The following is a 16,362-nucleotide window of genomic DNA, read 5'->3' as shown; positions in this document are numbered from 1 at the left end:
GGCTCTGAGGCAATCCAGCCACTTCAGCTTCTAAACTGTGTAGGAACAATGTGGGAGGTGCTAGAGCAATGCAAGGCAGTCTGTGTGGGAAGCTGTTTTCAGCTTGATATTCAAGGGTATTTGCCACCCAAGAGAAGATGGAGCAGCAATTAGGTCCATTTTTTGTTACTTTCTTTCTAGTTCTATAAGAGGGGATTTGGGAAAAGCAATTGCAGGACATAAGTGGAGGTTTTCCAAGAGATAAGGGAGGGAACTGCACGTAGGAATGCTGTGTGCCTGGGAGACAGCAGGCTTATAGGACCACGAGTGGCTGATGCAGCACTACCTCCATAGGTGTCTTCCTGGTGCTTGCACAGTGTGGTGCACTATGCTTAACTAGGAATATACACAGGGAATGGCAGCTCTTTTCATGCTGGGCTTTCATGGCATCCTCCATTTTAGGTGGTACACACTGAAAAGCCAGGCAACTCTCTCCTTGATGAACATAGCTTATGTGTCTGGGAGCTGGTGTTTCTCTTCCCAGCTATCTGCTGCACTTATGTGGGCCCCCAAGATACATTCTCACCTCTCTGTCAATATGATGGAGACACCAAGCCTGTCTGCATGCTTTGTGGCTCTATGTTGTATACTTGTTTTGTTTGGACACCAGGGAGGAAGGCTGGCCTCCTCAGCCCCATGAAGAGTTGGTGTGGCTCTGTGGGATAGAGCCACAGAGCATATGTGCAGAGGAGCCTCCCAGAGCTCAGAGGGCATGGACACAGGGCTTCCTTCCCATGACTTGGGAAGGCTTCAGGAGGGAAGGGCAGGGGCTTCAAAGGCATTCACCCAAGCTCAACATCACAAGACATTTTAGAGAGAATCAAGGCCATGGAATTTGTTATTACTCAGAATGCTGGAGTTGGAGAGGTGGTGACCCCATTGTGAGTCAGGAGACTTCTCTGTAAAACCTTTCTATTCCAGCTTATTCTGTCTTCTCTAGTTAATCCTGTAGCAATTCTAGCTCATACTTTGGTAATACCAGTTTTTTCTTGTGTGATTCAATATTTAAACCACAGAATAACCTAGGCTATTGCACCATGAACCATCATGTTGCCAGCATGATGGTCAGCAGGCACCTTTATCTCTGAAGTGAGGGTGTTTGAGGCACTTAGAATATGAGGGCTTGTCATTAGTGCTGTGAATGAATACACATTCTCACACTGGGAAGCTCAAGATTTGTTGATATGAACAGTAACTTACTCTAGACTGGCTTCAGGCATCGTTCAAGCCTTTAATTTCATCACTTCATGCTCAGAGACATGCCTGGCTTTGGATATACTGGGCAGTCTTCTCTACAGCCAGTCTAGCTGCTTCTGCATGCTTCTGCCTTGTACCCCTCCTTGTACCTGGTTGTGAATGTACAAGTGTAAACTGTGTGATACTGTGGCATGTTCTGATGAAAGGAGGGAACGATTTTCATGGAGATCCCTTTGGGGCAAATATTTCTTCCCTTTATAAGCCTGTAGGGGACTGTTGCCTCTGTCATCCATAGCAAAGCTAGGGAAAAGACAGCTTTGTGCCTACCTGAAGCAGTTGGGTTGTCTTCTGTTTTCATGGTTTAGAGGAAATCTTGTCACATAATTGCTTGAGTAAAGCAGCATCCCTCCTATACAGACCTTCGTGGGCTTCTCTGCACACCCTTTTTCTAGTTGTTTAGAATCATGGAATCAGCTGGGTTGGAAAAGACCTTTGAGATCATTGAGCCCAACCATTACCCCAGGACTGCCAAGCCCACCACCAACCCACGTCACTGAGAGCAAACTGATCTCCCCTCATGGCTGCCCCTCATGATCTCCAGTCACAGCCACCCCTCATCTGCCCCCTCATAGCGGCCCCACACTCCATAGCTGCCACCCCTACCCCTCACAGCCACCCCTTGTGGCCCATGGCTGCCCCTGCTCTCCCCTCACGATCTCCCCTCCCAACTGCCCCATCACTCACTTTATGATCTCTCATGGCTGCCCCTCCTGTCCCCTCACGATTTCCCTCACCCCTCACGATCTCTTCTCATGACCACCCCGTCTCTCCCCTCATGATCTTCCCTCATGCCCCCCTCTTCCCCTCACGATCTCCCCTCACCTCTTGTAGCTGTTTCTCCTGTCCCCTCATGCTCTCTTCTCACAGTTCATGGCCACCCCACTTCTCCCGTCATGGCTGCTGCTGCTCTCCCATCTTGGTCTTCCTCACTCCTCATTGCCACCCCTCCTGTCCCTCACGATCTCTCCTCATGACCACCCCCTCTCTTCTCTCTTGATCTTCCCTCATGGCTGCCCCTGCTGACCCCTCATGATCTTCCCTCACCTCTCATGACTGTCTCTCCCATCCCCTCATGATCTTTCCTCATCCCTCATGGCTGTTCCTCCTGTCCCCTTATGATCTCTCCTTGCAACCACCCTGTATCTTCCATCATGGCCGCTCCTCCTGTCCCCTCACGATCTCTCCTCACAACCACCCCATATCTTCCATCATGGCCACCCCTCCTGCCCCCTCACAATCTCTCTTCATAGCTACCCCTCCTGTCCCCTCCTGATCTCCTCTCACACCTCATGACTACTCACAACTCTCCCCTCATGGCCACCCCTGCTGTCCTCTCATGTGCCCTTATGTCCCCTTACCTATGCAGACAGGTCTTTCCATGTTGTTTGTCATTTGTTTGTGAGACCATGACCTCTCAGGGTGACTGAATTTGGAATCACATACCAAAGTGTTTTCTGCTCTCCTTTGGATGCTCAGCTAATCCCTTCCATGCAGCAGTTCATCAGTCGGTGTAGATAACAGCCCACGACTGCACCTTGCCATGAAGATGGCGCACAACAGTGGATGGCAGGTTCAGGTTCTGCGTGTGGTTCCGGTAAGGCGCATTTCTGGTAGCTGGAAGACCAAAGACTTGACTGCCTTTGGCGTGTTGTGCCTGTGTGAACACCTTGTCTGACGTGCTGATATCCAGGGACATCTGTAAGTACGCGAGTTGTATTTCAGCATCATCCAAAGTATAGTTCTGAAGACTGGTTTGAAAATGAGCTCTAGACGCATGTGTATTGGGGAGGGCTTGGATGAGTGACATAATGGGGACACTGGTTTTTGAGAGAGGAACCGTGAGATTTTGGTATCTTACCCATACTAGATATTTCTGCTAGCAGCATCTCCTTGACATCTGAGATAGAATCATAGAACAGGTAGGGTTGGAAGGGACCTTAAAGCTCATCCAGTCCCAACCCCCTGCCATGGGTAGAAACACCTTCCACTAGAGCAGGTTGCCTGCTGATCTGGGCTGGAGAGTGGCAGGATTTAATGCTATTACTTGTTTCTTTTGGCTTAACCAATGGTGCGATTGGGAATCTGATCAGTTTTACAGTTCTAATGACTGGGGCAAGTCTGTAGAGCAACTTGTGTGCTCTGTGATGGGTAAGAACTGGTCTTTCTGGCTATGGAAATCCAATGCCTGCCTCTCCCATTCCTCTTCTGCCAGAGTGTCTCTTTTCCTGTAGTCATGTTGGTTGAGCCCCGTGTCTATGCACACTTGCTCTTGGTTTTCCTCCACTGCACTTTAAACTGTGTCAATTAGACATATTGGAAAGGAAATTTCCATGACTGACAGCAGGAGAGCAGGTAAGAGGGATGTTGGGGCTCACTGCTGGGAAGGGAGCAGAGTAGCATGTACGGAGTGGATTTGGGTAACAGAAAACATCACCACACATGCTGCTGTGCTGAAAACTTGCTTTAGAGACTCACTTGCTGCTCAGATACCAAGTGTTAAGCTGATCCTTTCACCATTTAACCTCACCTTCTATGTGATGGAAAATCACTGCCCTCATGTTCTCTCTTTGTCCTGTTGTAATACTAAATACTCTCCGAGAGATGCTTATCCATGCTGTTAATGTGTAGTAATGGGATTGCTATTTTAAAAATCGATACAAATATCACACTAAAAAAGAAAGGCTCCTCGATGAGGCTGTCAGAGAGCTGTTTTAATAGATCTGACATTTGAGACACTTCCCCCAAAAGTACCCTTCCAGTTTCAAATTACTTTCTAAATGTTGCTGCTTACAGACTCCAGGCTTGCTAATACAAGTTGTCAGAGTGAAAACCTCTCTCTGCAGTTTCAGAGGAGCTGGGAGTCAGAAATGTGTTCATTATTGTTTCAATTGATCAAGAACTCGTTCTCTCACAAATTAGGGAGCGGCAGCTCCAAGCACACACTTGATATTTTGTGGTTTCAGCCCATCTGGAAGGTTGGAGAAGCTGGAGAGTTGAAGATGATGTGAAAGTTTGGGATGGCTCTACCTAGTACTGCCACTTACAGTGTGAAAAGCAGAATTATGCTGACTTGATTGAAGCTGTTTTTTAGATGCTAAAAGCTTGCTAGCAGATGGTATATGCATTGATAATGAAGGTATTTGAAGTTGTCTTTAATATCCTTTTCATATTTTAACAGTATTTCTTACAGCTCTGTGTAGAATTGTCTCAATGGTCCCCCTCTGTCAGGATACTCACAGCCTTCATCAGATTCAGGGCCAGGTCTTTGGGGTGTGTATGTTCTGGTGAGAGTCTGAGACCAAAAATACATTACCAGTGCCAGTAGCTTGAAGACTTGCAAATCATAGAATCAGAAAAGTTGGAAAAGACCTTTAAGATCATAGTATCCCAGACTGGTTTGGGTTGGAAGGGATCTTAAAACTCATCCAATTCCAACCCCTGCCACAGGCAGGGACACCTTCCACTAGAGCAGGTGGCTCCAAGCCCTGTCCAACTTCCAAGCCCTGTCCAACTTTTCAATCTCTGGTTTTGGAATTCACTATGTATTAGGAATCACAGTGATTTCTGCAGAACTGAGTAAACACCCAGTTTAAACCTCACTCTGGTTTAAAGAGCTCAGATCTTCAGCTTTGCCCTATTTACGTTTAAAATATTTTTGGGTTCATAGACTTAGTGTGGTGTCTAATGGCCTGGAAGCTAACTTGAAATAAAATGGTTTCTTTATTTATAGGCCAAATCTACTCTCAGGCAGGCCAGGCCTCAAGACCTTGCTTGCCCTCATCAGTTGGTGTGGCAGACCAGGTTTGCTCTTGGTTTAATTAATTGTTCTTTTGCCTTTGTTCAGTTACCCTGTCCATCACTGCCTCAGTGCTGCTGGTAATTCTCTCCCTCCCTGGTCATTCCTAGTTTAAAGCTCTCTTTACCAATTCCTCCATGCTGCTGGGAAGCTGGTGTCTTATGGTCATAGAAACTAAAATCAACACCAGCCAACATCAACCTTACAACCACTCGTAGACCCACAAATCAGTGCCTTTCTCCTAATGCTGTTTTTCCTCACCAGCAAGACTCTGTATTGTGAAACTGCTTTTTTCATGGCATGCTTTCAGCTGGGTCCAAGGTTGATGGCAGCACAGAAGCCAGATATGTTCTAGCTTCACCGAAGGTTACTTACAGACCAGGATAGCTACAGCACACTTAAACCTACTAGCTGTTCTTAGGAGGAAATCTCTGGTCCTCAGACCTCGAGTGATCTTTATCCTTGTGAATAATAGTGTCACGGAGAAAATGAGTGAATGCTTTGTGCTGCCAACTTGCTGAGGATGCACTGGAAGAAAGGCAAGTGTGTCCAGAATTACCAGCCCTGCCAGAAATGTGCACTGTGTGCAATGCTATTGCATTCTAGAGAGACATTTACTGCCAGAACTGAGGTTGTATGGTCAGAGTGGGGAAGGAGGGAGAGTAAGAGAGGGGTTCCTTCCCCTTTTGGCAGCTAGAGACTCTGGTTTTGGTGGAAGAGGTGCTTCGTGTTCCAATCCACTTCTGCTCAGGAAGTGCAGGGAATGTCTCAGGAGCACTCCAGGGTTGTAACTACAGACTACACCTTTGTGCCTGACCTTGAGCTTATGCTGCTCTTCCCCTTGAAGTCTGCTAAAGTCCCCAGACACCAAGCTCCTTATGGTCTTGGGAAAGCAATGAAATGTATAAGTGAGAGGATCAAATTCATGGTTTACTCTAAATTGCTTCTTTTTCATTTTAATGCTGCATGATGGACATAAAATCAAACTTAGAAGCCACCCCTGTAAAGAATAGCCTGCTGAGGGGTTTTAAGCACACAGGCTTGACAGCAGCAGCTGATTAATAATTAATTAAACTAATCCCAGTGAAAGAAATATACCTTTGCTAATCTATAATTACTTGGAAGCTTCTTCATACATTTTCCATGACAATCTTTTCCTTGTAAGACTCTGGGAAAAGTATATTTAGTGTTTGTTTGCTTTCAGCTCTGGTTTTCAGCGGATATTGCCTGAAACTGTCTTAATCAGTCTGACCTCAGCCTCCAGGGGATTGTTTTCCATTGACTGTATCTTTTCCTCCTCGCCTCTCTCTGTGTGCTGCAGGTCTTGATAGAGCTGCTATGTTTGAGGCTAAGAGTGTGTTTGTGTCTCTCTTTTGGGGGGAAAGCTGATCTAAAGTGACCTAAGCTTTTAATCTCACCCCCCCTCACCCCTCTTCGGTTTTGAAGCTTGAACTTTTCCATCCATGAACACTTTCTCAGAACACTTCCGTCAGATGAAGTGCATAAAAGCCTGAGGTGCACAATTGCTCTAGTCACTGAGCATTCAGAAGCTGCAAATTGCATAATTATTTTTAGTGGCATTCGTTTCTTTTTAAGGCTTTTACAGAAAGCATGTGCCAGTGTTCTGTTCAGACCTATTAATATTTCACACCAAAATGCACTTTTAAAGCTTTCTGGGCTAACAGGCTTCTCAGAATGACTTCACCAGTTGTTATCCAAATGCTGTGTGCTCTCACACTGAAGTACAAGTGTCTGCATTTAGGAATAGAAGTTGTTAAAAAGGGTTTTTAAATGCATGTGAAGCAGCAGGTAAGAAGGGAGGGTAGGACCAAGTTTCCTGCTCTGTCATAATCAGCTTTCAAGGTTCCCTAACTCTAGGTTTCTGTATCTGTGCAAGGTCACAGGTTTGTATAGGAGACTGTCCTCTCTAAGTGAGACTAGCTGGACACTCAGGATAACAGAGGTATTTCTAATAGATTTGGGCTCTGTCAGTAATCCCTACAAATAAAATATCTGTAAATCCCAAAATATTGCCATTTTGCACTAGGTTATGTTCTACATAGGGTGCCTGTGGTGTGTCATTGCAGACTTGATGGGATATTCTGTTAAATACCTCGGAAAGGCAAATGGCTAAAAATAACTACTTTTTTTTTTGTCCCAGTAATTCATGTTAAATCCCTGTGACTTGAGCAGCCAGCTGGAAATCTGCCATTCTACAAGGTTTGCCATTCAAAATGAGTAAGAATCTCTGGAGCTGGGTATCTTTTATGAAACTTCATCTCCAGCAGCACACTTGTCTTCCTGAAAACCAGAAAGTGGTGCCTGTAAAGAACTGTGTCTCTTGAGCAGCTCTCTCCACAGAGAAGTGCTCCTAAGGCTTTGCCAACACTCCTAAAGCTCAAAATCAGCTCTGTCTGTGGTTTTGTTGCCAAAGTTGTACTGGAATGGGCCTTACCACACCTTTGCTTCAGGTAGGACTTTGGTATAGTTTGGTTGACCTCTCTTGCAAAGAAAAATACCGTCTGCAGCTCCTCATTTTATATATGATATAAATATATGTAAATATAACCCAGAAGTTAAGCCATCAAATTGCCTGTATTATCTGAAAGGAAAGGAACTTGCAGTAGCTAGTTACGTGCATCTTAGTGGATTACACACACAGAAAAAGGAGTCAGATCTCCCTTTCTTTGCTAAAAAACAAAAGGGGAGGAGGGAAGAAGAGGAGAAGACAACATCAGTCCTTGTCCTTGATTTGAAGAGCCTCCTCTGCTTTATTTCAGTGCTTTTGTGGGTTGCTTCTCCTTAGCCAGAGCTGGGAAATGATAAAAGCCACAAGCAGTGAACTTCTCAGCTTTGCTGAGAATAGTTGGGCATGTAAGGAGCCAGGTGAGGTAGAGAGCCAAAGGGCATGGAGTTGCAATGGCAGCTAATGAGCTTTGTCTCTCACCAGGTTTATTGTGTTCGTGCTAATTGCATTCAAGGTGCTTTTGAGGATAAGAAGTGCTAAAGTATTGTCTCACAGTTCCCATTTAATAACTTTCATGGCTTTCTCCTCCTCCTTTTCTAATGTTGTTGAGAAATTCAGTCTCTAAGCTGGAAACATGGTGTTTCTTTGTTCTCCCCAGTGGTTATGAATCCAAAATCACAACATAAAAGGGTAAGGAGCCATGCAAGCTGTTACCTCTGCTCAAGGTGAGTTTCTGCAGTTTGGATATAAAGGGGAAAAGCTGGTCATTATAGCAAGCAATAAAAGAGGGTACAGAAGGCAGGTCACACACAGTAAATGAGATTGTACGCACAACTGCATCAGGGTCTGCTTCTGGCTCTGCTTCTGTTCCCAGTTTGCAGCCAAAGAAAACTAAATCCAGAGGGATTTCTGTGATAGAAATGTTCTTTGTGAATCTCCATGTAAGGTTTTGGTTTAGCTTCTGTAGTTAGGAAGTACCCTGGCTGTTCCACGACAGGTTCTGGCATTTTTTTCTTCCTGGTGGTCTGCTGGGAGAACTTAGAGTAGGGAAGGGTCATGCAAATACAGATGTGGATATGGCAAGGTAATGCGAGGGGGTTTTTTGCTGGTCATCCACTTAGACTTCCTGGCCCACTGGCTGTGTTCTGGGAACACATTCCTATGTGCATCATTCCCTCTGCCTGGTTTCCAACGGGAGGAAAGCCTGGAGCTGGGTGAGTGGAGGGAGCAAAAGTGCATGGCATCAGGTTCTTTAATCTGGATGTTCTGGGATCATGCTTCGGAAAGCACTTGTGCAGTTCAGTGACACCCCTGATTCCAACAAATAGCACTGTGAGCTTTTGACCATCAGTAGAAATTCAAACAACAGCTTGTTTTTAATGGTTGTGTTTTCAATGGTTGTGTTTCTGTTTTTTAGCAGATCTTTAATTCCAACCTGTTTGTTTTGGCTTGGGCATTATTCTTTCCCTATTGCTCTGGAATTACTTATGGATCAGGAGCTTCTGCCCTCAAGAGCCAGGTTTATTTTCTCCTTACATGCTCATCCACTGCAGTGCAAACTAAAGTAGGATTGGGGGGGGGGGGTGCTTGAGGTGATGAGGTGGTGATATATGCCCAAAGAGGGAGATTGAAATGATGTAGAAGGTTCTCCAGCAAGAGGTCTGCTTTCTGCAATGAGAGAGGACCAGGAACAGTCTGGCTCTCCAGGGAGTCACTGTGAATATCATCCAACAGATACTACTCTTACTGAGTGAATAGCTTTAATCTAAAGGCAGAAGAAAACCAGATTACTTTGCACTGATGAGTGTCAAGCAGAAAACTACGGACCTTAGAGTAACGTTTTTTTATTGAGTCAAAATATCAGTTGTAAAACCCTGTTTTGCAACCACCAGTGTTTCAACGACCTCGCATTAAATTAGATTAATAGGTGTTGATTTTAGAACTGTTTCATTATCTTCTGATACATTAAAACCTAATCATTTATTCCCACAGGCATTTTCTTATACTTCTGGCTTTTTAATAGTGTTGTTGATTGCCTAAATTAGCTGCAGCATCGTTACCAGTTCCTGTGGTACACTGGCAGTGTTGCTGTGCTTTTCCCCATCACCTGCAACTGTTATTTCCTGCACCCTGGTGCAATTATGCCTGCCTTAACTGGTGGATAATCCTGCCATTGCTTGCTCTGGTGCATTGTCTCTTCCTCCCTGCCCTCCCCTGAAAGGAAAGCATGACACTGATAAAAAAGGAGGGGCTTTGCAAGCTGAACTATATCAAACCCTTCCTCTTTGAGTCATGATTTCAGTAGGACTGCAGGGGCACATTCTGGACACTTTGGTAAGTGCTCCACAGTGCTGTGTTCTCAGGCACTGATTTCTGTACTTAGGAATAGATACTTCTGAGATGCTGGAATTGAGGTAGTTGGGCAGCATCCTTGTCTTTTCTGGGAGCTTTCACATAAAGCCAGTTGCTAGAATTGTGTTAATGCAAATAGTGGTTAGATTTATCTGAAAGCTTTCTGAGGATGGGAACTGCTCTTGCTTTTCAGTTGCGGCCAACCTGTTAAAAGCCTAGTTATTAAGGTGTCCTTAGAACTAGTTATTTTTTGTCACTTCTTTGCTTTGTTTCTAGCCATCTCCAAGCTGAAGACTTCCTTGGGGATATGCTCCTTCAAGTGCTGTGGAAGTCATAGTATTAGTCTTATACCTTAAAGGACTATTCTGGTGTTTATTTGATGGTTATTACTCTCGAACTGCGTTAGCTTAAAGTCATGCTTTAATGCACTAGTCTGTGCTTTATAAATGTCTTTGTATATATTTAACAGGTTGGAAATGCAATAGAAAATGAACTGTGTTTGCCTGCGACATAAACTACTGCTGTGTCACATCTTTTAAAGTATGGGACTGCTGTGCTATTTCTAACACTCATGGGGTTCATGAGCTTTGCTTACAAACACCAGCTGAATACTGTGGTATCAATGCAGCTCTTGAGAACTTAACGCTGAAGTTTAAGGCCAGGATTTTCAGGGTTCCTTTGCACTCCTGCTGACTTTGCTGCAGTTATAACAAATACCAATTACTTACAAAAACACTGAGGCAAACTTGAAATCCTTTCATATTTGGAATGAATAATTCCTTGTTTCCTTTTAATCTTCTCTCTGTACAGTTGTGTCCACAGTGACTTGTCTGGTGTTATTAAACAAATCAACAACTAAAGTAAAGCCCTATCAATAAATAAGCTGCTTAGATCTAGACCCAAACGTATTAGCCTTATGTTGAATTACAGCTTTAAAAACGTCTTTACACCAAACCTCAATCTTCTTATGAAATGATAAGAATTGCTTTCTGGGTTAAGAAATATGTCTCTCAATGCACAGCTTCCAGTCTTAGTGAAATAAGTGATGTGGTGGAAGGGGTGCCTGTGAGGTTTTGCTTTGTTTTAAAGAACCTGGTGGGTTTAGGGAAAATACTCTCTCAGCATCACCTTAGTTGTTACCAGTTAGCACTTCACAAGGGCAGGATGATTTCTTTGTGGCTGGAGGCATCTAAATTCCTCTAGCAGTGTGTCCTTGTAGAAGAGGAACTGTTTCTCTGCAGTTCCATGATCCTTGCTTGTCAGTTTGAAGCCTCTGCATATGTGCATGGCTTCCCCTTTTTCCTTAGTGTGTGCCATTTGACAAGCCTGCCCCATCAGATAACCTCCCTTTCCCATATGCTTACCGGTTAGTGTGGTCGACTAGGTTAGGATCTGCTCACTCCCTCCCTTACTGTCTGTCAGTCAGGTTTTCCTCTCTGCATGTTCTTGTTTGTGGCTTCCTTCTTTTCTTAACCCTTTTTCCATTGAAAAGTCCCTTGAGCAGATGCCCATGAAGGAACATCTGCTTTCTCCTTCCACAGACTCTTGCAATTCCTGGGCAAATAAAGAAATGCTTCTTTTCTGAAGCAGGGCATGACCAGGCTGGTGGCCTCTTTGGAGGTCATTTTGTTCTTGTGTGCTGCTGATAATGAGCTGCTTTAGTGAGCTTCCTACAATGTCTTCTCCTGAATCTGATGCAAAGCTTGTCAGACTTTTGTCCTTGCTCTGAAGATAGGATGTGATGGAGTTAGTAATGTGGAGGAGACCACAAGCTTCAAAGCAGGGAGAGTGCTTTATTTCCTGCTGCAGCTTCTACTTGAGAATCAGTGTACCAACTTTCTGCAGTGCTGAAAGAGGAAATAGCTGTGGTGGGTGTCTGTGGAAGGTGGTGTGGTGCTTAGAAGCTCAAGGTGCCCATGAAGTCCACATGGAATGTAACCAAATAGCCAGATCACATACCTGGTATTTGGGTTTGTGCCTGAATCACATATTACATGATCCTCACATGGCATGCAGGTTAGCTCAGTATTGTCTTGGGAGTCCTGAGATGAGATTTGCAACTGCTGCCACACTGGTGCTGATACAGGCCAGGATGCTGGTGGCTTCCTGGCTGCTGGGCACAAGCTGCTCCTGTTCAGCTCCATCAATCAGCACCCCCAGCTCCTTTCCCATGAGCAGTTTCCAGCCACTCTTCCCCAAGCATGGAGCATTGCAGGGAGTTGTTGTGGCCCAAGTGCAGGACCCGGCACTTTGCCTTGTTGAACCACATCCCATTGGCCACAGCCATGATGAAATACATTTTCTAGACTTTTGCCTTTTCTTAGGTTTAAGTCATTCCTGTTGCATGCAGAAGGTGGGAAGGAAGAAGGCAGATTTTTCCGTGCTCTTCCATTACTTAGCAGTGGGAGAGTGATTGTGATCCCAAGCGTACTGAAGAATGTGGGGGAAGTAGCTGTGGACTTCTACCATGCACAGTGAGCAACACTGAGTCAGTTGTGTTCCACCTCAAAATGAAGTGTTTTTAAAATAGCTGAAAAGTAGAAATGTACATTTTTGTTGTGGAGAATTGCCTTTTCTTTCTTGCTTTAGGGCTTGCTTTTATAACGCTCCATCATTCTATTTATGACTACAGCTTCCCACTGCGTGTACCATCCCTATTTTGTCAAGTGCCCTAAGTAAATTGTTTCACACTCACTAGTTTTTGGAGCTCAGAAACTGTATATTTATACAGGGATGCTTCATCAGAGCTGGAGAGTATAATGTGTGCTCCTGTGTCTGACAGGGACAGGAGTCTATAGAGCAGCAGGACCACCTGAGAGGCAAGGCCAAGGAGAGAGCGCAGTTTTGGGAGGAGAAGTAGGATTTGAGGTCACCACATTAGCTGGCTGCCAGCCTTCCTTTCAGAGCAAGACCTTTTCCAGTGCTCACAAAGGAACACGAAGGGAACTGAAGTATTTGCTGCTAGCATAAATAGGGTTTTGTTCCGTGTTTTGGTGCAGATGAAGGGATGCTCCTTCAAAGACACTGAGGTCAGTCCAGTGTCTGCTCTCAAGGGTAATGAAGTGTTGTAACTTAACTTTTTGGATCCAATAAACTTAAAATCCACTCGTTCTTCAGATCACACACATGGACTAGCCTTGTTAGAGGTATAGTCCTGAAGGATCAGTGTTCAGGTGCTGTAGCTACTCTAAGCTTCTGCTGTACTGACAGGCCATGTTTGCTTTCTCTGTGATGGATCTGTTTCTCCTTAACATCCCCTTTAGTTTGTAAATACACTACATTAGGAATTGCTTATTGTATATGAATACTGAATAGCGAGCATGCCCATCAGAAGGGAAGGCGAATTGAGATATGGCAATGAATTGAATGGGATGTCTTATAAGGTATGTTCCTTTCTCAAAGCATGTTGACTTGGAGTTCTTTTTCATGCAGGGAAAGAAAGAGGAAAGTGTCTTTGTAGTGTGAAAGAAAATATTTTCTCTGAATGTTAGTTTCACCTTTAGGGATCAATACCCTTCCTCATTCTTTATGCTGGATTCAAATTAACCTCTCCTTTGCCTTCCTAGGGTACTGGTACCTCTCCCCCTCCACTGTGCTCTTTCAGGTCTCGATGGGCACCATGCGGCACCGAAGAAATGGCAATTTTGAGAGCTCCAGACTCCTTTATTCCAGCATGTCTCGCAGCATCGATGTGTCCTGCAGTGACGCTGTGAGTAGCTGCTCCATCCTGCTAAGCTTGCCTGTTGTCTTGGGAGTGAGCAACAGTCCTTTACGAACTGGGTCATGTCAGAAGGAGGAGGATTGATTTGTTAGTTTTCCCTTTATGGAGAAGTCTTCCTAGTTAGTGACCCTGCAGCAGTAGCACTGGTGCTTTGTTAACATGGTTAAAGTCTAAGATGCATTGCATTCCTTTTTGACCCTGTAACTCTTACGTACATTCTTAGTCACTTCTGGTTTTCAATTCCTTTTCCTATTTCAGAGACAAATCCTCTCATCTCGAAGTCTCTATAAAGAACCCCCCAGCCTCTTCATGCAACTTGATGGCAAAGGCAGACAACATATCATTATGTTAAATATCCCTTTCAAGCCTCAATGCTTTGCTGATCACAGCGATTGTGTGGCAGTTTGCTTGCTTCTGAAGGCCTAATGACAAGCTCTTAGGTCGTTAGCAAGTGGTTCCCCCTCCCTTTTATTTTTCTGGTCTTGCATCATTGTAGCTGCTTATGTTCTTTTCCATTTTCTTTTTGGATTTTATACTTTTAATGCTTTTCTGTTTGGAATTGAACTGCTGTTTAACTACTAGGGTTCTGTCAAAGTGCAAAACTAACGATAGTTGTAGGTCTTCCCTTTTCATCCCCAGCTAAATCTGTTCTTCAGTACAAAACTCCCAAACCTTTATCATTAAGCCAGAAACCTTTTTTTGCTTTCCTACCTTGCAAGGGGGCATTTGGAACGAATTTGCATTTCCCAGATGTGAAAGCTTCCCCTGTGCTTGTGGAGTTTCCAGGTTAATGGTTAAACAAGCTGGAGAGACTTGGCATTCCACTGAGCTCACATAAAGCTCCACTTTTAAGTTGTTCAGATCTCCTGCTGGGGTCTTTTTGTGTTGAATTAAAATAGCTCCTAGCCTAGAGGATTTTAAAGTCTACGTCTGTATTTCCTTGGGGAGAAACAGTGTTGGCCACAGTCTTTAAGCAGTATCTGCATAACTTAACCCCAAAGATACTGGTAGTGCTGTAAGTTATTGCAAACATGGCAGTGCATGCAAATGGGAATGCTCCATAGTTTACAGCTACCTGGACTGTGCCGCTGAAATCAAGTAACATATTTTCTATGTGGGTCTTTTGGATTAAAAGTTGACATTAAAATAGGCTCTCCAGCAACTCTTAGGGCATGAAATCTGTTCTTCTGGTTTAGGAGTTATTGTAGGTAAACTTTTCTCTTTAATTCTTTTCAAGGATTTGGTCAGCTTCATCCAAGAGAACTTTAAGAAGAGAGAATGTGTCTTTTTTACAAAGGACACCAAGTCAATGTAAGCAGATATTCTTCTCATGTTTTACAGGCATGGGGGTGCTGGGAGCTGGGGATGTTCTGTGATTCTTATAATGATTAATTAGAATTGTATAGTATAATTCTATAGTATCATAATTATTATAATTCTTATTGCTAAGCCAATGGGAAGCAAACTTCTCGGGGCTTTATGAAGAGGCTGAATCCAGCAACGCAGCCTGACCTCAGGACAGCTTCTTTCCTTGCTTGGCTTGTTTGCATGTGCCTAGGGTATTCTGCAGCCACAGTCAAAATAACTGGAAGGCTGGTGGTTGCCTGGGCACCTCGGGGTGCTTCTGCCAGCTCCAGACCAGTGATCCCCAAACAATTTCATTGCACAACCATCAGTAGCAACTTGCTGAGCATACCCCCCAGTATGTGTTTATTTATGAACTAGATACATCTACTATTGTAATAATTCATTATAAACCAGACAGAAACACAGCAATCAAAAAAGGATGAGAGAAAGATGAAATAAACAATTATTTTTGGTATTACACTTTCCAAGTTTGTTTAACGCACCCTTCACTTTGGAGTTCACTGCTCCAGACTCTGGGGTTTGTATAAAACCTGGAAATAACAGGTTTTGGGGTTAATACACAAGTACCTTGATAGAATCAACCAGGTTGGAAAAGCCCTTTAAGCTCATCCAGTCCAACTGTTCCCTAGCACTGCCAAGGCCACCACTAACCCATGGCACTGAGGCCTCATCTCCACAGTGTGTGAACACTTGCAGGGACGGTGACTCCAGCCCTGCCCTGTTCAGCCTGTTCCAATGCCTGAGCACCCTCTGGGGAAGGAATTGTTCCTCAGCTCCATCCAAACCTGCCCTGGTGCAGCTTGGGGCCATTTTCTCTTGTCCCATCCCTTGTTCCTTGGGAGCAGAGCCCAGCCCCTCCTGGCTCCATCCTCCTGTCAGGCAGTTGTAGGGAGCAATCAGGTCCCCCCTGAGCCTTCTCCAGACTGAACCCCCCAGGTCCCTCAGCTGTTCCCCATCACACTTGTGCTCCAGGCCCTGCACCAGCTCCGTTGCCCTTCTCTGGCCCTGCTCCAGCACCTCAATGTCCCTCTTGTAGTGAGGGGCCCAGAGCTGAACACAGTATTTGGGGTGCAGCCTCACCAGTGCCCAGTGCAGAGGGGCAGTCACTGCCCTGGCCTTGCTGCCACACTGGTGCTGATACAGGCCAGGATGCTGGTGGCTTCCTGGCTGCCTGGGCACAAGCTTCTCCTGTTCAGCTGTATCAGTCAGCACCTGGTGCCAGGGAAGAGCTTCTGCCTAAGATCTGAATTTTCCTAGCTTTCCCTAGCCCTGCACAACCAAAGTCTTAGTTCTTCCTACCTTCGGTGCAATTTCAGTGTTGGTGAGGAGGGCATTGGCAATGACTGCACACCATGCCATGCA

General features: G+C 44.8%; 1 protein-coding gene across 3 annotated transcripts in view; it reads left to right on the top strand.

The window, feature by feature from the left end:
• Positions 1–2,824: 2,824 nt before the first annotated feature.
• TRPM8 (transient receptor potential cation channel subfamily M member 8) overlaps positions 2,825–16,362 on the top strand; it is a 51,137-nt gene continuing 37,599 nt past the window's right edge. The window contains exons 1-3 of one of the 3 annotated variants that reach the window (XM_061379374.1): positions 2,826–2,994; positions 13,516–13,620; positions 14,870–14,943. In XM_061379374.1, the coding sequence (XP_061235358.1) occupies positions 13,522–13,620; positions 14,870–14,943 (173 nt within the window). In that variant the 5' untranslated portion in view covers positions 2,826–2,994; positions 13,516–13,521. Of the gene's footprint in view, positions 2,995–13,515; positions 13,621–14,869; positions 14,944–16,362 lie in introns of all 3 variants that reach the window. The other 2 variants (XM_061379375.1, XM_061379372.1) reach the window with 2 other exon arrangements.

The sequence above is a fragment of the Neopsephotus bourkii genome, unplaced genomic scaffold (genome assembly GCF_033783945.1).
Source record: "Neopsephotus bourkii isolate Nb327-2 ecotype Australia unplaced genomic scaffold, CSIRO-AGI_Nbou_v1 NB_1768, whole genome shotgun sequence".
Taxonomy (NCBI): Eukaryota; Metazoa; Chordata; class Aves; order Psittaciformes; family Psittacidae; genus Neopsephotus; species Neopsephotus bourkii.
The sequence above is the reverse complement of the archived record's forward strand: the minus strand, read 5'-3'. Positions and strand labels throughout refer to the sequence as shown.